The following is a 26,651-nucleotide window of genomic DNA, read 5'->3' on the forward strand; positions in this document are numbered from 1 at the left end:
TGTGCTCAACCCGCTGCGCCACTGAGGAGACCCTCATTTGACATCTCTTTTATGCTAAAACTATGTAATATTTTAGAGCAATTGTAGAGACCATTTTGTGAAACATTCTGAACTGAAATTAGAAGTTAATGTGAAAAGCAAAGAAAGAACTCATAGAATGAAACAAAACTAAAGAGTAAAACCTAAAAATATAAAAACTGAGAACAATGTGTCAGCTCTCACTATTCTTGCCAAATGTCAAGGTTAAAACCCAAATATAAGCTCTAACTTGTCATATCAGCGAAATGTCTATCTTCCCAGCCTTGCCTCCCTGAAGCTCAAGGGAATATGAAACAATAAGGCTGGACACTAAAGTGGCGATTAGAGATCGTGCTGGAACTGCCAGATTCCCAGTGCTGATGGTATCTACTGGTGGCTGGAAGAGTCACTGTGTTCACAAAGCCTAATATTTCATTTGCTTCGTTTTCTCTTTAAGTATCCCATTGCAAAGGTCTTTGTTCATTACTGTATTCTGATCACCAGCAATGCTTATTATATAGTAGATAATTGATAAATATTTATTGACTTAATTTCTAGTCAGCACTGAACTCAGTCTTGTATTCAAGATTCCCTATGTAAATCAACAAAATCTCTTAGTTTAGTGAAGAAAAAAATTTTTTTAAATGATTTTGACATAAGTTTTAAAGAATTTGGAATATTAAATATGAGGGAGGCAATAATTATGTAACTACATATGCTAATAGACTAAAATAATATCTATATATCTGTATCTGTGTTATTTTAGACATAGAAAGAAAAAAAATGGTGATTTTAAAAACAATTACTAAATTTCCCCTCTCTGCCACTTCATAAAATACACTTGTAGAATACAAAGAGAAAAAAAATTACCAAAATATCAATCGTGGGGGAGAAAATTCCATACTCCTGAGGATATCAAAGTAAACCTATCAATCAAAAAAAGGCAAGGACCTACATTATAAAGTAAAGATTTTCCTGGCATTTTAAACATTATTTTGAATTATTTGGACTAAATAGCTGTTAAAGAGTCAAGAGAGGTTCAAAAGAGATTATTCCCCTACACCTCTATGATTTATACTGCCTACACAACTTTTTATAAAATACATTCAATCTGACTTTCTATTCTTATTAACCTCTATCAACCAAAATTTTCAGACCCAGTAAAAAAATAAAACTTTTATTTATAATTACTTACTTTTGATTCATTGAAAAGTCATCTTTCTAAAATTTCAGTTTTAATTTATAATTACTATTAAAAATTAATTTAAGCATAATTTGAATCACTGAAAAAATATCTTTTCAAAAATCCTTGTTTATTTAGAACTTAAGTCATTTGTGGATTATTTTTAAATGTGGACTTTAAGTTAGTTTTCAAAGATGAACCACAGTTTTCAATCCTTTAAATGCTCTGCATTATTTAGTTTTTCTGCCTTTATAACTGATAATATAATAACTGAAACTAATTTTCTGGTGCTATCAACCATCACAAATTACTCTCCTATGCCTTATTATTTAACAAATACACAAAGGACTATTTTAACACTGTTTAAAACTATATAAGAGACTTCTAATCATGTATTAGGTTAATTTAAAAATGTTTTAGATAATTTAATAAGATAATTTAAGAAATGCTCAAAAAGTCAAAGGAGGAGAAAATTTGGACTTCAGGTTAATGCAACAATACCATTAAGATAATATTGTGTTTGATTTAAATTATATTGTTATTATGCTATTTATCTCAATGTAAATATTAGGCTTGATAAACTATGATGATACTGGGATTAATGACTTTCTTTTAGAAAGTTTGCTCTTTTACCTCCAGTTTTCATAAATTGTAGAGTTCTCTTAAAATGGTTCACTAACAAGTGGTGACAAATATACTTAATGAAAACATTAAACATGTAACTGCATTAATAGTATGCTATTTACTCAAAAAAAAAAAAAAAGCGTAACATATCCACAGTGAAACATTAACAAGGATATAAACACACTGCTGTTTGAGAACAATCAACCTTTAGGATGAGTTAGCATTTCCGCTTCCAAAAGCCTATTGCCCCAAGATTTTCATTAGTATCTTTACCTAAGTGTAACATATTCATACATAAATTAGAACTTTTTCGGAAGTAGGCTAATATAATCCAGTGCTGCATTAAAAAAATGCCACCACCAATGATTTACAAAATAATAACTCTTTGTATTAAAGAAAAGGATGAAAAGATGTGCTAGCAAATTTTCAACCTTGATTTCTTTTTACTGAAGTTACTTAGGGCATAGGTTCCTTTCAACAAGCAAATGCTAAACTCATGATTCTAAAGGGGAGCTATGCAGACACACTGAAGAGTACACATTTTAGCCATTTAAGGCCAGGTTTTGACTTGAATAGGCACAGAACTCCATCCAAAAGGAAGTCCAGAGATGGGTACATGCAGGAACAGAATGTGGCCTCAGCAAATCATCTTCCTCACAACTTGATACTTTCACTGGCTATCCTTTCACATCAGGTTTTGAACTCAAATTTAACAAACATGTTACATGTACAAACAAGTACATGTTTGGAGGTAACAATGTGTAATTACAGGAGAAAATTTGGTAATATTTTTATAGTCCCTAAGCAGGGGAGGGAGAAAATATTTGCAAACTTTTTTTTTTTTTTTTTGAACCAAAATAGCCAGTGAAGTAAGAAGCCAGGAATCATTTTCATTTCCCTGTGGAGAGCGATGACTTAGATCAGTGACTTGATCTCAGCTACAATAAAGGCCTTTTAGAATGTCAGAAACTGAACCCTCAACATGTGTCGCTTAGTCTAACACTCTCTAACAAGTTGCACTTATTTTCTGACCAACTGTTTTTCCTATTAATATATAATTTTAATTATAGCATAAATATATAACTGCTGTCAGATTCACACACCAGAATTTTAATTAATAAAAACCATACTTACATATAAATATTTATTCTATTAAATACCTACTAGATCAGACCAATGCATTAGGCTTACTTTCATTAAATCTTTTTTTGTATCTTCTTCCACCTTGCTGAAAAAGTCTTACAATTATCATAAATAAAGCCATTTTAATAGGAAACAATAACAGGCGCCTAAGCTTACCAAACTTCTTGCTTTCTTTAGTTGTCCCAGTCATCTTGATCTTTGCAACTTCAAAGAAATCTTTAATTTCTCTCTCATACAGTCGTGACAAATAATCCATGTAATTCTTAAAATAAAAGTAACATGTTCTTATTAATTAGACAAATATTACAATTTCCACATTTCATCCATCTCCCAAACCGTGTCTGTTTTAAATTTTTGTGCTTGATCTATTTCACAAGATAGAAAATGTACGCTATTTTCTATTGAGCAGCCATCATAATATTAACAACTCATAAAAACACAAAATTGAATATAAGCAAACATTTTTATTTTTATGCATAAAATTTCAGATATTTTAAATATAATTGCAGCCTTACTGTGTTGGATATCTGAGTCAGAGCAATCACATTTCTCTAGCTCACACTTTAATGGCTGCACAATATTATTATATTTTGCTAATATACCACAATCTAGTAAACCAATCTCCATAATACAAGCCAATTAAGTAGTTTAATGTTTTGCTATGATAGAAAATGTTACAATAAGTTTTTCCTGTCTAATGAATTGTTTTCTTGGAATAATTTCTGAAGGGTGGAATTATAGGGCGAAAAAGTATAGGAATCTTGATAACTCTTCCTGCGTACTATCACAGTGCTTTAAACGAATAGACAGTGTCAATAGTAATGAAGAAGAATATTTATTTTATTATTTTTTTAAAGATTTATTTATCTGGGGGCCTCCCTGGTGGCGCAGGCAGTTGAGTGCAGAGCTGTGAAGCTGTCCACAGCCTCTGCAGTGCCAGTTCGATCCCCACCGGCCTCGGAGCAACCCACATGGAGAGCAGACCTCTTCTGTGTCGCCCGCTGCTCCCCTCAGCAGAGTATTTCATCAGGCTGCCTGTTCTGTTCCCCACTCTGTCGCTGGTGAATCCTCTCACCCTCCCACACATCTGGCCTATGCCCCAGTTCTTGTATAAATAAAATAAATCTTTAAAAAAAAGATTTATTTATTTATGCATACAAGAGCTGGGGGACAGGCCAGAGATGCAGGCAGTGAGAGGATTCACCAGAGACAGAGTGGGGAACAGAACAGGCAGACTGACTGAAATACACTGCTGAGGGGAGCAGCGGGTGACAAGGAGAGGTCTGCTGCGCCATGTGGGTTGCTCTCTGGCCAGCTGGGGATCAAACTCGTGCTGCAGAGGCTGTGGATTTCTTCATGGAGTGGTGCTTAACCCCTTGCACCACCAGCGAGGCCCAAGAATATTTAATTTCAATGTACCCTGTTCAGCTTAAGGTATTACTCCCAAGCAGGTTACTTTCAGTAAGAATTAATTAGTGCCTCTCACAATTTTCATAAAGAAATAGCTTATTTTTAAAAACAAATTTGAAATTTTCTAGCTTAACTGAAATCATCTATTATTTAGCATATAATCCCATTTCTTTTTGCTTATCATTATAAACAAGTATTTTAAACCCTCAGGAAAGATTTTTCAACAGTAGGAAACTCTGTTTTTCCAAATCCAAAGTTAAATGTTGTACACAGAATATGACTAAGTTTAAGTAAATCCGGAGAAAAAGCCTATAACTAGTCTTTTAAATTTATCATGGAATTTAAGCTTTAAATTTCAAATTAATATGTTCAGTTTCAGAACATGATTACCTTGTTTAACATCAGGTGCTCCTTTCAAAAGGCATACTATGCAAAATTTGTATTTTGACTGTTTGTTAGTTCATCACTAATATTCTTAGGTATTTTATAGATAGATCATTATAAAATAGCATTTGGAACAAATATAATACAGATCCATTTTTCAAATCACAGGCCATATATAATTTCCCAAACCGTGTCTGCAAGAAAAGTTAATCAAAAGGGCAATTCTTTCTATGATCTTTGCATGATTTTAAAAGCAAATGTAAATAAAAATATACCCTAAAATTGCTATTTCATTGGGCTGCCTTATTTTTTCAATGACTCAATTTTTCAAGTTCAAATTCTCATAAAAATATTGATCACTGTAAATCAGCAAATGACTGATAAATGGGAAATTAGCTTCATGCCATTTGTAAAATCCTCATCAATGGTTTCCACTCAAATCACTCAACATGGAGATTGCATTTGATACCCTAATTGTTTAAAGTGTACATTACCACCCAAGCAATTTAAACAATTTCAAGAGAGTAATTTCAAATTACCTTAGAATCTAGTAGAGAGTGACTTGGGCAAATAACTGACAATCATCCCCTTTTCCAATGGGACTCAAATGACTGGATACCTTTTCCTCAGTATGCAACAGAACTCAGTGGTGGGAAAGGGCACAGAGAGGTGTGGCCATTCATTCATTTAGTAAATTCTGATATACATCTTAGTGTGCATATGTAGTCCTTTTAGCACCTTGTATACAGCACCTAACCTAATTTAAAATTTAACTACCATGAATTTAAATATTGTTATCTCAGTCTTTTCAACTTTACTTTCTGTGGACTATAGAGTCTTTTTCAAAAAATATTTATTTATTTATTGCATAGAAGAACTGGGATATAGGCCAGAGGTACGGGGTGGGGGTATAGCGGGGGAGTGGGGGGAGAGGATTCACCAGAGACAGAGTAGGGAGGAGAACAGGCAGATTCACTGAAATATACTACTAAGCGAAGCAGCGGTGAGACATGTCTGCTGCACCATATGTGGATTAGCTCCCTGGCTGGGGATCAAAGTGAGGCCTTAGCAGTGATAGCTCTGAGACTTAATCCCTAGGCCACCAGAGAGGCCCTGGACTGTAGAGTCTTACACCAAAGCTCCATGTTTTACCTTTTCTTTATATCATGGGGAAAATTCCACAGATGTAGAACTGTGGTTAAGAGATGTCTAAGTAATCTTCAAGACTATTATCCACAGGTTAGTAGGAGAGGAACGTTCACTTCCTACCCAAGCAAGGATGAACCTTCTCTATATTAGTTCCTCTACATGCATAACACAGAACCATGGAGAAGGGTCATAGTCCCGGGAGGCAAGAATCTGGGAATTACTGCTCATACGTGACCAAGGCACCCCTATTTTTTCATTGGCTCTAGTTACATATACCAAAAATCAGAACTTACTTAGATTCAGTCATAAGTAGAATGGGGGCAATGGTTAGTGATAACTTTTGGCTAAATACTTTGGAACAAGCTTTTCCTAGTCCCTGCCAAAAAGTGTGATTTATGAATAACAAAGCCAGCTTTTAAAATCTCTCTTTAGGTACAAACCCTCCCCAGTTTATTGCAGAATCTTTTTGGAACTAAAGCATTGGTCTTGCCTCACACTTTGCAGTCTTTGCTTGAGTAGTTTATGCTGATGAAACAGGAAATACCGTATGGTAACAGATACATTATTTCCAGTTTGGAGGTAGTTTTTATTGTTGAAAGTGCCTCTGCTGAAAACAACTATAAAATTTAAATCTTACTGATTAAACTCTTAAAGAACAAAAACAAGCCCACCCCTCACCCCTAGAAGTGTGATCTGCATACACCCAACCAAGCACAAATAAACTACCTAGATTTAACTGTTTTTTTTTTTCTTACTACAGAAACACTGGTTTGTCTGTTTTCTTTTTTCATATCTTTTTTCCTTGTTCTTTTTAAATAAAATTTCTCTTTGATAATAGTTTTGCAACCAAATTAGATTATGAGTTAAAATACATAGTCTGTCAAAAGTTCAAACCACAAGATCAAGTAACATTCCTGGGAAATAAAGTCAATTTCATTAAAAAAAAAAAAGCTCATTAATATTGTCAATCAAAAGTATACTGTGAGCAGAGATCATTCCATAAATTATCACTAGGTTGGCTATAATCTTATTTCTTTACTTTAAATTACATTCATGAATACTGCATTACATATAAGGATAGGCAGTAATACTCACTGAGACACAATTAGGCAAAAAGCTTATTGATTACTTATTTGAATATTCACTAGGGGACAAAGTACATGCTGGCACAAAACTCTTAAGGAGATATAATAATGTTTAATTATTCAAAATAATAATCCTCCTAAAACTTCAAAAGGCAAACAATTCCAGTAATGTAAATATTTTTCCTTAAGATATCTCCAAATCAGAATTCTGTTGAATGAAAACAAAACAAAACAAAATATAACACAACAGTAGAGTTGCATAACACTTAAACTAATTCTGAGGAACAAAAACAATCTTATCTAAAACAGCTAGCCAGATAAGATGTAATATAGACACCTCAGGATATTTATATTCTTTTTGAAAAGTATTTTTTAATTATAATTTAAAAATACCATTTATTTTACCAAGGTTTATGTCCCTTTTCTTGTAACATCAGTTTAGAAGTAGAGGGAGCCAGATTTTACCTTAAATGGAAAATGCACTTTGAAGAGAGAATACTTGAAAACTGATACATAGTGAAAGTCATATTGCCAAATAAGTTGATATTGATACACTGATAGGAATATGCCATCTGCCCTTTTCTTACTATCACACTCCATAAATTTCTACCTAACTCTCTGCCTTCTCATGAAGCATAAACCTATGAGACTGGGTAAGAGTTGAAATAATTAGCACTCTCAAAAAAAGCACCATTTTCTTAATAAAACTAAGCAAAAATTAAGGAAAAAAATCCCAGCAAATAAAATGACTTTACTATTTAAATTCTCAGTATGAAATTTTGGTTATAAACACTAGAGCGGGGCAGAAGAGTCTTTTTACATTAACATTCCAATATTTTCACTCCAGAGAGACAAACCACATCACTCTAATTCAAGAACATCATTTAAGGTCATATGTTCCACCTAACTAAATTATTGCTAATTTCTAAAATACCTTATGCATTACTTGGATTTTGTATTTTAAAATTTCAAATTCATAAAAACATAGATACAATATTTTAAATGTTTCTCAGGATATTTCAGAATTTTAAATACACTGATCTTATATATAAAAAATATATATATTTATATGTATATCACCATTTCTAAGTTTAAGTCAAATAGCAATTCTTTAGCTCCATAAGTGACATAGTCAATCCCAATACTAAAGGTCACAGAATACATGCCAGAAAAGTACTGTACTCATGGTTTCCTGCTATAAAGGCCACTTATTAAGTCTAAGTCAGATCATGTCATTCCACTTTTGAAAGTCCACCAGCACTCCCTTTCCCTTACCTCTCTCACAGTGAAAGCCAAATTCTTACAATGGTGCACGGTCCCTTCCAGATCTGCCCTGCCTAATCTTCTCCTGATCTCTCTCTCCTGGCCTTCTAAGGCACACCCCAAGATAGCTGTGCTCCAACTACATTAGTGTTGCTGTTCCTTAAGCATTCCAGGCAAGCTCTTGCTGTAGGGCACATGCACTGTGCCTACAACTTCCTACTAGTACTACTGCTCACTGCTGCTTATTTCTAAAATATGTGCTCAAATATTAATTTCACATGATGTCTTCGCTGCCCATCCTGTTTGAACCCCAAGTTGTCAGTCCCTGCTTCATTTTCTCCAGAGCATTCAGCAGCATCTTCTAATATACTTTGTAGTTGACTTTTTGGTTAGTCTTTCTCCATCAGAACATACATTCTGAGAAGTCGATATTTGCCTTTTTCCTGCAGTGCTGAAACTCCAATACTTACTTAGTATTAGCATTTAACAGGTGCTCAACTGTTTTGTTCAACGTATGGATGAATGAATGACTCTTCTCTTCCCCAACTGCTGATATTTAGTCAGTGATATATACTATGGCTCTACTCATCTCCAACCCTAGCAAGTATGGCATCATCCAGTACCTTCTGTCTTTGGAATCTCTCTTTTTGCTTATATTCTCTCCCTATCCTTACTACCATCTTCCTGGCTCGAGATTTTATTTCACTAAATTATTACATGAATTAATCGCCTCCATCTAGTCTTTTCCCATGTGTGAGGTCTCATGGCTGATCTTTTCCAACATAATTTTTCACTGCTCCAGAACATGAAATTTCTGCTTTAGTTAGGCCTGCCTCCTCATTTGCCCTGGGAAAAACGCTTATTTTTGCACCATTGTCTGCACATCTTGCTCCTTACCCTTTCTCTTATTTTGGTTTATTTAATTTCACTCATTATTTAAAACTCAATTTAAGTCCAATATCTAATGTAGGTTTCCCCACCATGGCTTCAGGGTATAGCGTTTCCCTTCTTCAAATTGCTATATCCTTAAATTCATTTCAATTTGAATTTTTTCAAATTGACATAAAACTGGCACAAGTTTTATATGTGTAATTGCTCTTTTCATTTAGGCTTAAAGCTCCTTAGAATTAGAGGCTTGTTTGTTAGGCCCCATGTGCTTGAAGTAGTGGAATGCTTGTTTAATAAAGAGGCACTCTGTACTTGCTTAACCAAAGAGATAATACATTCTTAGAGGGAAAATGCCTCACTCACACACCTTCATACTATCTCCCTAGTTTCTATATTGCACATAAAGACACTCAGAAAACAATCACAGTATGCAGCTAAATTGAATGATGCTTTAAGCTACAGCATGACCTAATATTTATTAAACTTAAGTTCAAAATTTAGCTCTTCTTTATTCAAGTAAATAAAATAAATGTTCTACCTGGTTAGTAAGCACTCAAAAATTTACTTCCTGCTTTATTAAGAATGTACTACAAATATCAAATATCACTTGGAGAACTGAACATATAACCTCTTGATTATTGAAGATTCTTCTCTATGGTCAGTAATTAATGTTGAATCCATACCTTTGTTAGTCCCTCATATTTTCCATAGTCTGTACTCTTTAACCACTCCATTAGCTTGGCATACCGGAGCAAGTCTCTATGAAATGGATGATGATTGGGTAAAGTGAGTTCAATTGAGTGTTGAGCAAGAGTTGAACTCTGATCATGACCCTACAATGAGTAAATATGTAAATAAATATCATTGACAATACAAACTGCTGTTAGTGAAAATTCTAAACAACAATTAAATGTGGCGAAGCAAAACTGACTGAACACAGAGAAATAAAAACCAAGTACTTATCTTTTATCATCCTGTGTAAATCAAATGAACATAATCACCATAAAATAATCAAAATCACGACAATGGCACTCTTAAGTCAATTACTCATTTCATCTTCTAAAGGACTTGCGATTGAATGTTTTTAATCAAAGTTGTGTCTCCCATACTTTATCATTTTATAATTTACTAAGAATAATAATTTTACTAAAATAAATTATGATACAAAAGCTATTAAGATACCACCAAACAGGGAAGTCATTTCAAACATGTCAGCTACATTTACTATTTCCAATGGAGTCTATAGAACAACAGACAAAAAATATGAAGGATAAAAGAATTTTAGAAATAAGATCTATAGGATGACTATATCCTGGGCTTTTCAGGATACTCCCTAATAAGAAAGCAATTTTAATTGTCCTTTAAAAGAATTTGTTAAAAAAAAAAAAACTACACCTGATTTTATTTTTATTTATTTATTTTTAAAAAAGATAGATTTATTTATTTATTTATTTATTTATTTATTTATTTAAGCACTGAGTGCAGTCAGAAGTGCGAGAGGGTGAGAGAATTCATCAGAGCCAGAGCAGGGAGCAGAGCAGGCAGAAGGACCGAAGTACACTGCTGAGGGGAGCAGCGGGCGGCAGGAGAGGTCTGCGCGCCATGTGGGACCCTCCTCCGGTGGCCGGGGAGCAGCCGGGGATCAAAACGGCGCTGCAGAGGCTTTGGGCAGCTTCGCAACCCAGTGCTCAACCGCTGCGCCACCGGGGAGCCCCTGATTTTATTTTTAAATCTTGAAAGACTTAACTCTATAAGCATGTTAATAAGTTATCAAACAGTCTTAGATGACTTATCCTGACTTTTCTTTTGGAAAATACAAACCCAGTAAATCATCTGATCCAGTAACTATTCTTCAATTATTGAAGAAGAACTAGTTATTTTCTAGTTACAGAAGAAGAAATTGAAACTTCAAAGGGATAACTGATTTGCTCAGGTAACACTGGGGGAAAGAGAGAATTGTGTGAGTCTCACTTGTGTTTTCTTTAAAAAAAGATGTCAAACAAAATCAATGTAACCAAATATGTCAACTGCCTATTGGTTATTAATATCTACAAAAAAAAAAAAAAATTCCTCCTAGCTGTCTTTTGAAACAATCTGCTCTCTTCTCTGTGACTTAGTCAACATTTGTCAGGGGATCTAAAGCCAGTGTCTAAGAGATGGGGAGTTGAAAGATTAAAGTAGCAGGTTCCTCCTAAAAATAGAAGTTCCCAAGATTAAGGAAAAAGTGAAAAAAAAGAGAGAGACAGATTTATTTATAAGTCATTCTGATTCTATCTGATTTGCCTACATAGTCAGAAGTTATTTGTTAGCATTTGTGAAAACTGTTAAAATGACAGGCTTGGAGTTTTGGGTTGGTTAACTCATTTCTTGGCAAAGCTACCAAAAGTTAACTAAATGTGTATTATACTAGTTGGAATGCGTTACCTTATAAAATTCTGGATTTAAATTTAAATTCTTTTAATGTAAAAGAGATTTTTTTCTTCAATCTAATTAATATGTTTTCTATATACACAAAATAAGAACATAGTGGTTATAGATTTTTTTTAATAAGCAAGTTCTTTCAAAGACATAGAATACAAAAAGAAAAGTTTCTGGCCTAGAGAAATGAAGAATTCTCTATCAATGGAGAAGTATCTTTAGAGTAAGAAATATGGAAGTACAAGATATACCAAGTAGTGAAACTAACATTTTCCAAGTCTCTTTCTTCGTTAACATTTTCCAATTGGTCTGTTGGGGAATTTTCTTGTAAGACTATATCCCCAACTTAAAAATGAAAAAAAGAAAAACAAGGACCCATTATACAGAAATTACATATGAAACTGTGTAGAACAATCAATGTAGTTACAAGATTAATTTCACTAATATCTCCTTAGTTTAACTTGGGAAATCAAACCAAAGATACAAGAAAAGTATAGGAAACTAGATTAATTCAAAATAACAAGAACCAGAAAGTAGCGACAACAGCAGTAAGTATTCAGACATACAAGATATAATATGTATAAAGGACCACAATCCCTTTGCGTACAATTCTAAAATATAAAAATCTCTGAAACTTCAGTTTACGATTGGTGCCAAAACTATTTTGATAGCAGAAGTGACCTTAACTGACACGAGGTTTTTTTATAGCGTATAAGGCGACTATTCACATTTTTCACTATAGAGACATCATGTGCTTGGCTAGAGAGCCCTGCTCTAGACCCTGCTGGGATGGTTATATAATGCACAGTATATGCACTATAGTACTTTTTTCTAAAAGGAAGATGTCTTTAAAACAAAGCTAACTCTAAGAGCTTTGGATATGAGAATTGGAGAGCTGATTGAATATCAAATGATCATATTTTCCAAAAGAATGGAAGAGCTATCGAAGGTCTAAGAGCTATATACTACTGAAAAATGGAACTATTCTGTAATGCCTAGTACCTATTGAAATGCCTAGGTACCTATACATCTTTTCTGTAAAGACTATAAACAATAAATATGAATAAAATTGATACTAAATAAAACATAGGAATTACACTGAACTATATACTCTATCTCTATAGTTACAAAAAGTCAAAACATTACATTATAAATATTTTTTAATTGTCACATCAGAAGGATGATTTAGATTGCATTAAATCACAAGTATTAGATATTAATCAGAGAGATACTATAGTTTAGTTGTCTTCATGTTGCCAAATTGTGTCTTAATCAGTTCCAGTGATTAAAAAGAAAGAATATTTGACAGACTTGTTTTAGCTTATAGATGTTTTTTAAATATTCTGTCATTATTAATATCAATATTAGATACTTTCTCATTATTCAAAAGAATCTTATTAATTTTCCTGAACGATTCAAGACACAAAAGTTATTGTATGTTTTTCTTGATGGCCTGTTTACTCAGGACCATAATATGTTGAGTTATTTAATTTAGTGTCAAGAAGGCTCTTCAATTAAAAGCTTTTCTCCTGAAAAACATAATAATTACTCATTAACATTTGTAGAAATAGCATATAAAACTTTGAAATAGTTTACTACCAAAAGCTTTTTCTGCAAACAGTATTTTAAGATCACCATCACCTGAAAAATTAACTTCTAAGATAGAGATTATTACAGGAAAATCAAATATTTAAATTGTTTAATTTAATCAACAGTATAGATAACTATCAAATCTAGAGCTTTAATGTGCAAGGAATGTCATTCTTTATGTACTTTTACCATAACCAAACACTATTCAAAGTGCTAAACACTATTCAAAGTGCTGAACATTAATCTGCATAACAATCCTATTTTTATTAGTCCTGGTATTTAAATAAGACAACTAAGATAGCCCAAAGAGATTAATTAACTTGCCCAAGCTCATCAGGAAGGAAGTAGCAAAATCAGGATTTCAAATCCAGGAAGTTTGGCTCCAGTATATATAGACCCTTAATCACTTAGCTATACTTACTTTCTAGCAAAATCATACATTGACATCAAATGTTGAATAAATTTTCAAGTTCTGAAATCTCTTTCTATATTATGTTTATTTTGTTATCTTTTTTTTAAAATTTTTTTTATAGAGGCATGTTTTATTTATTTGTTTGTTTGTTTGTTTTGTTTATACATGCACTGGGTAGTCAGAAGCGCGGGAGGGTGAGAGAATTCACCAGAGCCAGAGCGGGGAGCAGAGCAGGCAGAAGGACCGAAGTACACTGCTGAGGGGAGCAGCGGGCGGCAGGAGAGGTCTGCGCACCATGTGGGACCCTCCTCTGGTGGCCGGGGAGCAGCCGGGGATTGAACCGGCGTCACAGAGGCCACAGGCAGCTTTGCAACCCAGCGCTCAACCGCTGCGCCACCAGGGAGGCCCTTATTTTGTTTTCTTGAAGAAAATTTCAGCAAACATCACAGAAACCGATGTTAAATAACCACAATTCTTTCCAAACTTTTAACAACAGATTACCAATCTATGTTTAGAAAACTGTAAAATGTGGGCCTCTCCTGGTGGCACAGTGGTTGAGCGCTGGGCTGCAAAGCTGTGTGCAACCTCTGCAGCACCGGTTCGATCCCCGGCCACCGGCGAGGGTCCCACATGACGCGCAGACTCTCCTGCTGCCCACTGCTCCCCTCAGCAGTGTATTTCGTCAGTCTGCCTGTTCTGTTCCCCATTCTGGCTCTGGTGAATTCTCTCACCCTCCCACGCTTCTGACTGTACCCAATGCTTGAATAAATAAATAAATCTTTAAAAAAAAAAGTCACTTAAAAAAAACTGTAAAATGTGCTTAAGGAAAGAATTTTTGTGAAATAAACTGAATGTTGGTGGTCTGTTACATAGGTTTTATTTTACGATGATTTTTCTATAAATATATGTTGAAAAAATTTCTAAACTTATACATATAGCAAAGAACGCCTGCCACTTTAGTTTTTTCCTGGATACATATTTAGGTTATGTCATAATCAAATCAGTCTCATCATGTTGCTAAAGGAAAGTATAAAGTCAGGAGGTCTCTGTAGAACAAAAGGTAGGAAGTGGAAAGAGTACAGATCAGTAATCCTTTTAAGACAAATCTTTATAAAACCACCAGAATTTTTAAAAGCACATATTCTCTATGCAAATATATCCTCAAATTTACTAGCCTTAATTAGACAGCCTGCTTTTAACATCAGTCTCCTAATTAGTGTGACTGACCTGATGATTCTCTTAGATGAATATCTTTCTAGACATCTGAATCCTAATAAATGCAAAAATTATGGATAAAAAAATTCTTTCAATGGAAGCTGAGTGCATAAGAAGAGCTAAAAAAGCCAAAAGAATCTAGCCAATTATTCTCATACTATATTATAGGAAAAAGGAAATATTAAATAAAAACTGCATTTTAAGTTTTACTAAAATATACCTAAATAGAAGTATTAATGAGAGTCGCATCACAGATAGCACACTTTGGATCAGGGATTTCATATGCAGAGATGTTTTTACTGACCACAGTAATAAGAGAAAAAGTAAATGATGGGAGTGAATTTTTCATAAGGATAGAGAGTTTTAAAACTCTGATGATGTTCTCCCCTGTCTTTTAGTGCCAAAATATTACTTTAAAAATGAAAAGATAGTGAGAGTCAAAGTCAAGTATTTATTTCTGAAAGTTTTAACTTGGCAAGTAAAAAATGGTGACTTGGTTAGCCTACTAATTTTCTTTTAATTTTATTGATGTGTGAATTTTAAAAAGTCTGGGAATCAATGCTTTTAAGTTACTGTTAGGTTGTGTTCAATAGATAATTTCCACTGAATTCTTCTGTACCATAGTTATGTCATCACATCTATGCATTTACTATAAACTGTATTTCACAGACTGTTCAGTCCTGTCCTAACTGTATTAGCTATAATGCCATATATGACTATTGAAATCCCCAGGAAACTCACTTTTGGGTAAATCTCTCTTTCTCTTATACATATGAATACTATGTATGTGTATTTATACAAATTAATGTACATATTGCTGTAGAGCTCTTAAGCACATTAGCTTTAATGCCTCCTTAAAGCTGGGATCTTCAGGGTGGAAGACAGTTCTTATTCTTGGTGTTTTTTTTTTTTTCCTTTCTTTCTTATTCTTACATAAGGACAATGGTGAGCACAAAAAAAAAACTAACTCAGAGACTGACAAAGAGATGTACCATAATGTAGTAAGTAAAATTTTCGGCTAGTTCATCCCATAATTGGGGAAAGAAATACCCATGTTTCCCAACACTTTTATAATGAATTCAACACAAAGAAAATGTCTTTTCTATGCTTGGGAAAACCTCCCCCACATTGTTCAGCACATCTCAGGTTGTTGCAACATTCAGGTTTTAACATGCATCACTCACATGTAAGAATACATGTTAGATTTGCAGAACTGGGAAGCATTCATTTTTATCAAAACCATTAGTGTACAAGGCAAAGAAGCAAAATCATGAACTGCAAGTTACAACAAACAACAATGGGTGCAGAACAGACTAGGGGTATTTTTGTATCACCTGTAAGTGTGGATAATATCACTGTCAGGGTCACTGACAGTGTTAATGTTAAAAAAAAATCAATGTCATTTTAAAAATCTAAGAAATGATGTAGAAGTAGATATTACTCAAATGATAATATAATAAAAATGTGAATCTTTCTCAGGAATTTACTCTTTTCTTAATACTCTTAAGGTCAAGTAAAATGTTAAAAGTCTTCCCTGACATCCCCCCACAAGCTTAGTTAGGTAGTCTTCCTTTATGTTCCCACAGTATTACTATCATAAAATTTATTCTTCCTGCGTATACTTGTCCGTCTCTCTTTCCTAGCCTGGGAATTACTCAAGGGCAGATTCAGCCTCTCAGTAAATGTCTGATATGCATCCCTGTCAATTGACAAATAATATCTAAATAAATGAAGGAGTAAGTGAGTGAGTGAAAAAATGACAGGAAGAAAGGCAAGCAGAAAGATATTAAATGCCTTTTTGGCCCAAATAAGCTTTTTGGCATGGGACATAAACAAAAACTGCTATAAATATGGTTAACAGGTAGTTTAAATCAGCAAGCTATAATCTCTAGAGATTCTGCTGCTGTTAAGTTTAGCAAATAATATAGAAAAATAAATAAGAGAAGATTGAGCCAAATTCATGTACTCACAGGCACGGAAAGAAAGTAGGACCTGTTATAGAGTTGAAGGAGGGCCTGAGTAAACTAATCAGAAATAAAATACAGTGAATACAATTGTTTCAGAATACTGCAATATGAAAACAAAGTAACAATCAAATGTTTTAGACAGCATTTCCTAATAAGATTTCCCTCAATTTTTTTGCTTATGAAAGAAGGTTCCTTTCTCATGTATGTAAGTACACAAAGTAAATGAAACATAAGTAACACTGAATCAAGTCTTAGTTTTTACCTCAAAATTTTGAAAAATGAAACAGGCCAAGTTGTAAATATGCAGTAAGTTTGAACTTATTTTTATAAATAAGAATGTCTAAATGGTATATACAATAAGTAAGCATAGCTATTTATTTAATTTGTAGAATTAACAGTTTTAGCTGAAAGGAACTAGACTACCTAAGGAGGAAGCTGAGGTCCAAAATACATCTATGAGTAATCATACACATACTTAAAATTTTAAAGTCATATAAATGTGTGAAGGAATACACTGTGACCTCAATTAAACAAATTAATTTTTTTCCTGTTTGGGAATTTAAGCTTAAGGTAAATGAGCTTAATAGTAAGAATATGTTAGTTTTAAAATAAGATAAATTACCTGTTGAACAAAAACATTGTTGAGGTGACTGGCCAATCTCCGGGCAAATTGCTCTCTCAAATCACTGAAAAGCTGCTGTTGGTCTTTGACTGCCAGAAGCATGTCATGACCTGAAATTAGAATATTTTTTGACTGATTTACTGGGTAAAAAGGATTTCCTTGGCCTCCCTGGTGGTGCAAGGAATTAAGACGTAACCTATGAAGCTATCCACAGCCACTGCAGCACGAGTTTGATCCCTGGCCAGGGAGCTACTCACATGGCGCAGCAGACCTCTCCTGACTCTCCCGCTGCTTTTCTCAGCAGTGTACTTTGGTTAATCTGCCTGTTCTGCTCCCTACTCTGTCTCTGGTGAATCCTCTCACCGCCCCCCACCCTGCTTCTGACCTGTACCTCAGTCCTTGTATGCATAAATAAATCTTTAAAAAAAAAAATCTTTAAAAAAAAAAAGATTAAAAAAAAAGATTTCCTTGCTGTTTATTACATTTATGCTGGCATCCATATTTCAGTTTTGAAGAATCTAGTCTTGCTGGCTTATTCATTTGCTTAATAAAAGAAAGGTAAGCAGGAGGGGAAAAAAAGAATACATAGCACAGTCTTCTCCAAGTGTGGTCCTGCTTCATTCAGTATCATCTGGGAATTTGTTAGAAATGTGGATTTGAAGGCCTCAGCCCAGACAGACTGAATCTGAGGGATAGGCCAGGCCATCTATAGTTTAGCAAGCTCTCTAATGATTCTGATGCAAACTCAACTTTTGGATCTACTGGTCCAGCAAAACCTTATGCTCTTTTGCCTAACCAAAGCATCTACTTTGTCCTAAGGATAGTACTAAAGAAGAATCATGGTGTTAACTAGTCATTGATGGTTAATCAGGAGAAACTGAAATGAAAAACTTATTGGCAAAAGAAAAATGTATGGAAATAAATAAAACTTGAGTAATTGATAACAGAACTTTAAACCTCTTGCCCCAAATATTTCTCATTTAAAGTCTGATACCAAGTTCAGGCTTAGTCTCAGATTTTATCATTTCCAATGAGCATACCTGGTCGAAGAGCTACATTCATACACTGCAGGAGGGCATCAGCAGCATTGGTGCAGGCCTCAATGCCTCTGGAAGAAGCAAGATCTCCATCCTGAAGTGCCTTTATATGACCTTTGGCCAAGTCCATGTGGTTCTGGAATATATGTAAATATAGCATTTGCACATGTAGTTTTAGGATATTTATAGGTAAGACGGTATTCAATTCTATCAGTAGGTCTTTGGAATTATTTTATTATTGGTGGGGGGTTATTTTAAATCTTGGTTTCATGAGAAAAATAAGAAAATGTTTACAAATGGTTTCTATGTTATTGATAATTTAGAATCAGACTTACTACAAGGAACTCTATCTCAGACAGGAGTTTTACGTTATTAGTGTTGCTAAGATGAATTAGGTGGTTGCTTTCAGAGATCTGATCCATTTGTTCTTTGACACTTTGGAGCATTTCCTCATAACTGCTCAGTTTCGATTCAATTTGATCCACCTCCTTTAGAGCCTCATCCAGCAACTTCATGAGGATGTTCACTTGCTTTTCAGAGGCCATGATGGACTGGATGTTGGCCTATGAAATAAAAAACAAAAGTATTACTTCATATTTAAACGTGTACAAGAAGTGTAAAGATGAAAGACTGCTAAATCTCTTTAGCAGCAGAGTAACAAAGATTGATACACACCAACACATCTATTTTATAATGTTAATATTTATTATGTTAAAGTTCTTCTTTTTACATAATATTTCAAGAAAATACACTTGTGCCTCTATCATGGTTAGGGACCATGTGCAAACAGGGTTCTGCCCCCAAAGATAACATCAAGAACTGTATAATCTAACTTCTATAAATTAAGGGGCATTTAGACTATGTCATTGCTAATATTTCTTTCAATTGTACAGCTATAGAATTTCCCACACTTCTTAAAAACATTTACGTAAAATTCTAAATAGAAGCATAATCATCTATGTACTATCTTAAGAGGGCAGCAGTGACATATCAGCTTTTTAAGATTACATGGAACTAATTTGTAACTGTAGTTTTATTTATGTAACAGGATACTGAAGAGCATATGGCCACTGGACAGCTGGTTCCAGTGTCTTTTTTCTTTTCTCTTTCATTTACAAGTACATTTTTCCCAGGCAAAGCAGTAAAAAGCCACCATCACTTTATCACTGCTTTCTAAATGACTCTATTGATTCTCAATTCCCTGAAATGGAAGCTGACAAACCCAAAATTAAACTGCAAAGCAATATAATGATTTAGAAATATATGCAATATTAATTAGAAAATATAACCCACTAACCTAATTAAGAAGGCAGGTAAACTGGCATGAGAAAAGAACTGTATACAAGGAATTAAAAGCATATCACTGTACAACTGAGCTGTAGTCTCACATGTTCTTTCATACACTATTCATAATAATTCCACTGTAAGTGCCACCAAACTGTAAGAGTGAGCAGCAGGGCTCAGAAACACTGAATATGCTATTAAGTAGTAAAGCTGAAACTTGAAACTGTTTAGATTCAATTTCCACCTTCATATTTTGAAGTCTCTTCTAAGCTTTGCTTCCAATGAGTTTTGAAACTTGTAAACTTGGACATTTCATGTAATCACTGGGCCTCAGTTCAACTTCTCTGCCTTCCATGTATAAACTGCCAAAATTCCTAAAGTCTTTAAAAATATTCTCTGAAAATTTTTCTTTAGTGCTTGTTTACATAAAGTGAAACAAAACCACAAAGTTCTTGTTTTAGATATTTCTCACCTAAGTGGTACTACTCTTAGTTCTTTACTTTCTGAAGATGACACTTACAGACCTAGAAACTGTGTATACTACAAATTTAAAGGATCAATCCTAAAACATTTAAGCAGAGAAGTTTCTCCAGGTTCTCCTGTTTTCACCACATTTATTCTGGTTCCTTTGGACAAGTGATTCATTTATTTCAGCCCAATTTGTCTTTTTCTAACTTGTACCTATTTTTCATAAACCACAAAAATGCTATTCTTTTACATTCTGAGGTATTTCAGAGGCTGGGAGAAACCTACCCCCAAGCTGGTTACTGGCAGGCCACTTTTTTCTCCTATGACTTCTTATCCAGAATTTTCCAAATTCAGAACCTCAGCCAACTGCCTGCACTGAGCTGACTAATAGGAATGGCTCTGTCTTTAGAACAACAGTGAAAGACTGATGGCAATGCAGTAATATTCCCACTGTGAAGCCTTAAGAGCTGAGTCAGTCAAACAGGAACAAAACCTGTCTTCTTGATCCACTGTGAAGTACTCATTCATAGATTATAGGAGAGTCTTACCCCATCTAGCACCTGCAGCTCTCTGGACAACCTTTCTGCAAAGGCCTCAGCATTAGAGATTGCATATTCACAGCCTTCCATCATTATTTCAATATCCTGCTCTTCTCTTGCATTTAGTTCCTGGTATTCATCTACTGCTTCTTCATCACCTCCTGTGACACTCTGATTTTCTCCACTTGGAACAGATTCTTAAGGGTAAAAATTAAAGTAGTAAGAAAAAGTAGGAGGAACAATAAACATGGTACTTATAGATAAGGTCAGTTATAAGCACAGGTCAAATTTAGTAGCTGAAAAATAGGAAAGAATGGTTCAAAATATATGAAAAATAAAATCCTTATTTTTATAAAAACTGTATATGTTAATATGTTTATTATAACAAAAAGCATGCAATCTAAATCACTGACTAATGTTAAAACAGGTGTTAGTTACAACTTCTCCAAATATAAACTAAAATACAAAAACAAAAACAAGCACATGGAAACAATCCTAACATTTTTTCCTCCCTGAGGTGATTAATGTTCTAACAGATTATAAATTCAAAACACAAGAAAACAATTTGCTTTCCTTTTTCTCCTATGTAAACTTTTTCTCTTTTTGTCCATCTTTGCTATTTTTTGAAAATAACTTAATTAAAATGAAAAAACATAGCTATAATTCACAACTTATTTTGGGCACTGAAAAAATATTAATGAAATCTTCTACTTTGTTTAGAAAATCTTCACATTCATTGATTAAAATTGCTACAGATCAGCTATTGAAGTTTTCTCAATAATGCTATATAGTAAGAGAAACAGAAACTAGGTTGTTTGAAATGAAAAAATTGAATGCTTCATAATGAAAGACCAAGAGGCCAAATCTGAGGTACTTTCTGATAAAAGTTTCTGTTCAGTTCTTTGAGAGAATACATTTAGCATGTGGGGATTTCATATAAGGCTTGACGTTTGGAGAGATAAAATGATAAAAAAATAAATTTTAACCCCTAACTAAATTTCAAAATAAAGTTACCGATTTTCATAAACTTAATGGAACATGATTAAAATCACAAACACTGATGTTTTATCATTATTTTGTATGAAAATGCATCTTTATAATTAGCATGACTTGACATGTTAATTTATCCTAAAACAAACCAAAAAAAAAAAAAAAGCTAATTCAAAGCAACAAAAGATTTATTCTTAAGAATAATTCAAAAAGATGGGCCTCCCTCGTGGCGCAAGGGGTTAGAACGCGAAGCTGTCCGCAGCCTCTGCAGCACGAGTTCGATCCCCGGCCAGGGAGCTACCCACAAGGCACAGCAGACCTCTCCTAACTAGCCCACTGCTCCCCTCAATAGTGTATTTCAGTCAGTCTGCCTGTTCTGTTCCCCACTCTGTCTCTCACCCCCTGCACCTCTGGCCTGTACCCCAGCTCTTGTATGCATAAATAAATAAATCTTTATTAAAAAAAGAATAATTCAAAAAGAAAAAAGGTAGTTAGGCAGGTGTAGATAACATCCCTGAAGAAAGAAAAGGGGACTGAAACCTTTGACGCAGACAATTACAGATTACAGTGTATAAATACAAATTATTTCGAGAAGTATCACCTAGCTTCTAGTCCCTTGAGTAAGTGCATTTTAGTTCATTGTGGAAATGTTAAACTGTCATGTGTGACAGCTATTAGCTTCTAGCGGGCAAATCAACAAGTATTTTAAATGATCATAACTGCTTCCAAAGTATTTTCTTATCCACAACACAGTTCTTTGGAAGTCAATAATGAATTAACTTTATTACTATATGGATTTTGTAGCCATAAAACTTATCCCTGTACACAATTCATAAAATAATGCAACCGACAGTACATAACAATGGCAAGTAATAAAAATATATGGAATAGAGTAAGAAGAAAAGGTGTTACGCACCTTCAGTAACTTTAGGCAGTTCTGGAGAGTAAAAAGGTATGAAAAAAGCAGAGGAAAGTAAGCAAAGAATATTAGCTGGGTAGAAAAGTATACAGGCTTATAATTTTAAAATACTACCCATATTTCATTTGAGCTTCATGCTAAATTAAGATCTAAAAGACAATGTCAAAATCAAGTATAAAGTGGAAAGATTCATAGAGGTTAAATTTCCACAGTTCATATTTTTTTTTAAAATTCACTTTCTTGACAGTTACTAAAAATACAGTTATCTTTCTATTTTCTCTCAGTCTTTTCAAGAAACAGTACTGACTAGTCTTTGGAGAAGGAAACTGGGAAACAGGTGACTTCCTTGATATTATTTTTAGGTGAGTTGTGACTCATGCATTTAATCCAGATAAGATATTTTCACTCAAGGCCCCAAACCTTAACCCAGACATTCCTTCACAGTGGATTAGTTATGACACACTGTTAGAAAGAACAAGATTGAGGTGATTTTAAAACACACAAAATATCAGTTCAAGCTGGCTTTTAAGGATTCAAATCAGAGACTTCTTAAACATTTGGTTGTAATAGTAAAAATGAAAGGCCAAACAAAAACTTCACTCTACTTCAGTTGCTAAACAAGTTTACTTTTAAAAACCTTATTCTATTGGGAAGCCCCAATTATTAGAAGGAAACTTCAATTGTTACCAATAAAAAACACTGACGCTGTTACTGCTAGCATTCACTTCGAACAGCCTCACTTGGATCTCTTAAAAGATGGTGGTAATTTCTCATTTGTTTTCTAAATCACCCAAAGCATAGAGACATTTATTATTTTTTATAAATAGGTCTTAATGGCCATAATTTCATATTTCATTAAAACAAGTTTGTAGATATAAAAAAGCTATTTTCTAAACTCTACTGAACCTTAGCAACAGTTACTGACTTATAGAAAGTGATCTTAGCTCATGTTGTTTATGAAGATGCCCACAATTTTGCTTTATATCCTGAACAATTATTTTATTTTTCTCAAAAACAGCAATAATCCCTTTGATTTTGGCAATATTTCTTAATGAAGTAAACACAGATAGGGTGATGTATTTTTCCATATTATAAGTTTAGTAAAATATACTAGCTTAAAATACATCTTAGGCAATAAGAAAGCACTGAAAATACAATATTTGAAAAACTAAACAGCAAGTTTGCAAATCATTCACTCGTCAAAATATTCAACCTTGAGATAGTAAAAATATATAAACCACTCAAAGCAAATTAAAGCACCAATCAACGCATGAAAAATAACTACAAATTTAAAGGTCATTCCTTTAACATACTCAGTAGTCCAGATTTAGGGCCATATGATGCTAAGACGGCAACTGAGGGTTCCTACACAAAGCCATCCCCACTGGCAGAAGGAACACAGGTACTGACAGATGTGATTTGCCTCTGCCAGGTACAAGCTTAAAGCCTGAGTTCAACAATGGGCTCACCAGTTAATAAGTGTTGGAAAAGAATACAGAGAGAAAAAGACCTATGGCCATAAAGAAAAGAAACAAGTAAAACGAAATAGAGAGGACAGAGTCAATGAGTAAATGAGAGCTTGAAGTGTCTGAAACTGTTATTTTTTAGGTCAAAATGTTTCAACTTGGTAGCATATTTTTATAACTTAGCAAATTTAAGTTTTTTTCCTCAATAATAAGGAGCAATAATTATTTCTCAGTAAAACTAAATTTTAACCCTGCTCACCTGCATATTGTTATTTTAACTGCTTTCTTTGAGATAAGGAATATACACAAATAGCATCCACACGGCATACAGAATCATTTTCTTACAATGTTTATGAAAGATATTTCAAAAGAATAAAACCTCAGCATACATTTTCAATAATTAACATTAACATTTTTATCTAACAACAAAATATTTTATAACATACATAATACAGATCAAAAATACCTAAAAACCTCATGTGTAAGGATTTTACCCTGATAATATAATAATGGCTGACATTTAAAGAGTACTCACTATATACTTAACATTGTTCTAATCACATTCATTAATTAATTCAACCCTCACAACAACCCTAAAGGGTAGGTACTATTATCATCTCTATTTCTGAGATAAAGAAAACCAAAACATGGAGTTATTCAAGGCCTCATAGTTACTATGTGACAAACAGGATTTGAACTCAGCCAGAGTTGTGTTCTTAACCTTTACACCTATAACTGGCACAAAATACAGCTACAAGGATATTCGTTTCAGTGTTGGTTAAAATAAGCAAAGATTGGAAAATTAAAAATGATGAATTATGGTATATCATACAATGGAATACTATGGTACCATTAAAAATAAAGACAGAAGAAGTATTTGATAACATGGAAAATGTTCATGCTATATTATGTGAACTGTGAGGCAACAGAATGTAAATTTCTTTACATAAAAATTTAAATATACATAGATAAAAGACTAGAAAAAGATTTAACAAAATGTTATACTAGTTACCTCTAAGGATTAAGTCTACGGGTGATTTTTATTTAACATTGATTTTCGATAATGAACAAGCATCACTTCTGCAATAAGAAAAATGTATTTTAAATTCCTTTACAAAAATAATGCAGTATTCTAATTACTATGAATAATATCAAATTATAAATTCACGTATAGAAACGCTTGATTACATTTATATACATTATGTATACATTTATATACATAACATTTAGAAATACATTTTTATTTAACTTTACCTTCTAATAGCTGTGAGCTAACATTGACAAAATCAATTTTCTTCCGGAGATATCGCTGATTTAATTTCCAAATACATGAAATGAATGTATTCTTTTCAGCTGTACTGCTGGCAACCCATTTATATATTTTTTCAAAATGTAAATCAAATTCTGGATTTTCCTGAAATAAAAATATACAAAGATACTGTTTTTTCTCATATCCTTTTCATTATTCTGAAAACTGTATTTTAATAAAATGAAGTTGAAACTGTTATTGGAAAAATCACTATTAAAGATTTCTATTTGCAGAGATGTATTCAAAGAATTCAACTTATAGTAAAAACTTTGATTGCTTAGCAAAAGACGCTAGATAAAAAAAAAAAACAAAAAAACACAGTATTTAGTAATTTCCTTTCTATACCCTTAACTCTGTGAGAGGAAATATAGGATATCTATTTAATGGCTTTATGTATCAGTTTCCTACTCTGTAAGTTGACAGTGGTCTCCAGTATTGAATGTGGACCTAATTTTTCTGTTTAAATTGCCTATAAGGTTTTAGAGTTATATCTCTTCTTTAATAATGTACTATTATTCATAACAGTAAGTTGATAATAACTTCATGATAAAGAGTATATATTCTAATTATAACATATGAGAAAAAAATACAATCTATACCCTGATGTGGTTTCCAAGAACAAATAATGTGAAAGCAGGGACTGCTCCTAGTTTCAATTTTGAAAATTCAGAATGATTAAGGGTATTACAAAAGTAAAAATAATACTGAGGGGGCCTCCCTGGTGGCACAGGGGGTTAAGCGCAGCACTATGAGTCTGCAGCCTCTGCAGCATGAATTAGATCCCCAGCGGCCAGGGAGCAACCCACACGGCGCAGAGGACCTCTCCTGTCTCGCCCACTCTCTCCTCAGCAGTGTATTTTCAGTTGATCTGCCCGTTCTGTTCCTCACTCTGTCTCTGGTGAGTCCTCTCACCCCTCACATCTCTGGGCTGTACCTCAGCTCTTGTGTACATAAATAAATAAATAAATAAATAAATAAAATCTTAAAAAATAATAATAATACTGAGGTCCTTAAAAGTTTTTTCAAATGAAAAAGATGTAAAAGAACTGCAGTATGCTCTCCACATACTTCTTAGTAATAATTTCATGCCAAGCTAGTAATTCTCCCTTGAGTAGAATGACTTGATTATTACATAATGGATAAATACATATAAATGGATACTTTCTATCACATTTGAGGAAAAATATGATCAAATGTTTTTTAAAAAATATTTACTTTTAGCTGAGGTAGCATAGGGGTATCCCCATCAAGTACTACCATCATAGTGA

At 33.5% G+C, this 26,651-nt stretch overlaps 1 protein-coding gene across 5 annotated transcripts in view; it reads right to left on the minus strand.

Moving 5' to 3' along the window:
• Positions 1–26,651, minus strand: part of EXOC1 (exocyst complex component 1) — a gene marked incomplete at both ends in the record, with an annotated part of 43,686 nt that overhangs the window by 11,957 nt on the left and 5,078 nt on the right. For 2 of the 5 annotated variants that reach the window (XM_084233737.1, XM_084233734.1), the window contains 8 exons: positions 3,125–3,230; positions 9,831–9,980; positions 17,372–17,481; positions 18,412–18,544; positions 18,744–18,971; positions 20,709–20,896; positions 22,606–22,626; positions 25,329–25,488. In XM_084233737.1, coding sequence (XP_084089863.1) covers positions 3,125–3,230; positions 9,831–9,980; positions 17,372–17,481; positions 18,412–18,544; positions 18,744–18,971; positions 20,709–20,896; positions 22,606–22,626; positions 25,329–25,488 — 1,096 coding nt within the window. Of the gene's footprint in view, positions 1–3,124; positions 3,231–9,830; positions 9,981–16,752; positions 16,807–17,371; positions 17,482–18,411; positions 18,545–18,743; positions 18,972–20,708; positions 20,897–22,605; positions 22,627–25,328; positions 25,489–26,651 lie in introns of all 5 variants that reach the window. The other 3 variants (XM_084233738.1, XM_084233735.1, XM_084233736.1) reach the window with 2 other exon arrangements.

This window comes from Talpa europaea (genome assembly GCF_964194135.1).
Source record: "Talpa europaea genome assembly, chromosome: 5".
NCBI classification, from domain to species: Eukaryota; Metazoa; Chordata; class Mammalia; order Eulipotyphla; family Talpidae; genus Talpa; species Talpa europaea.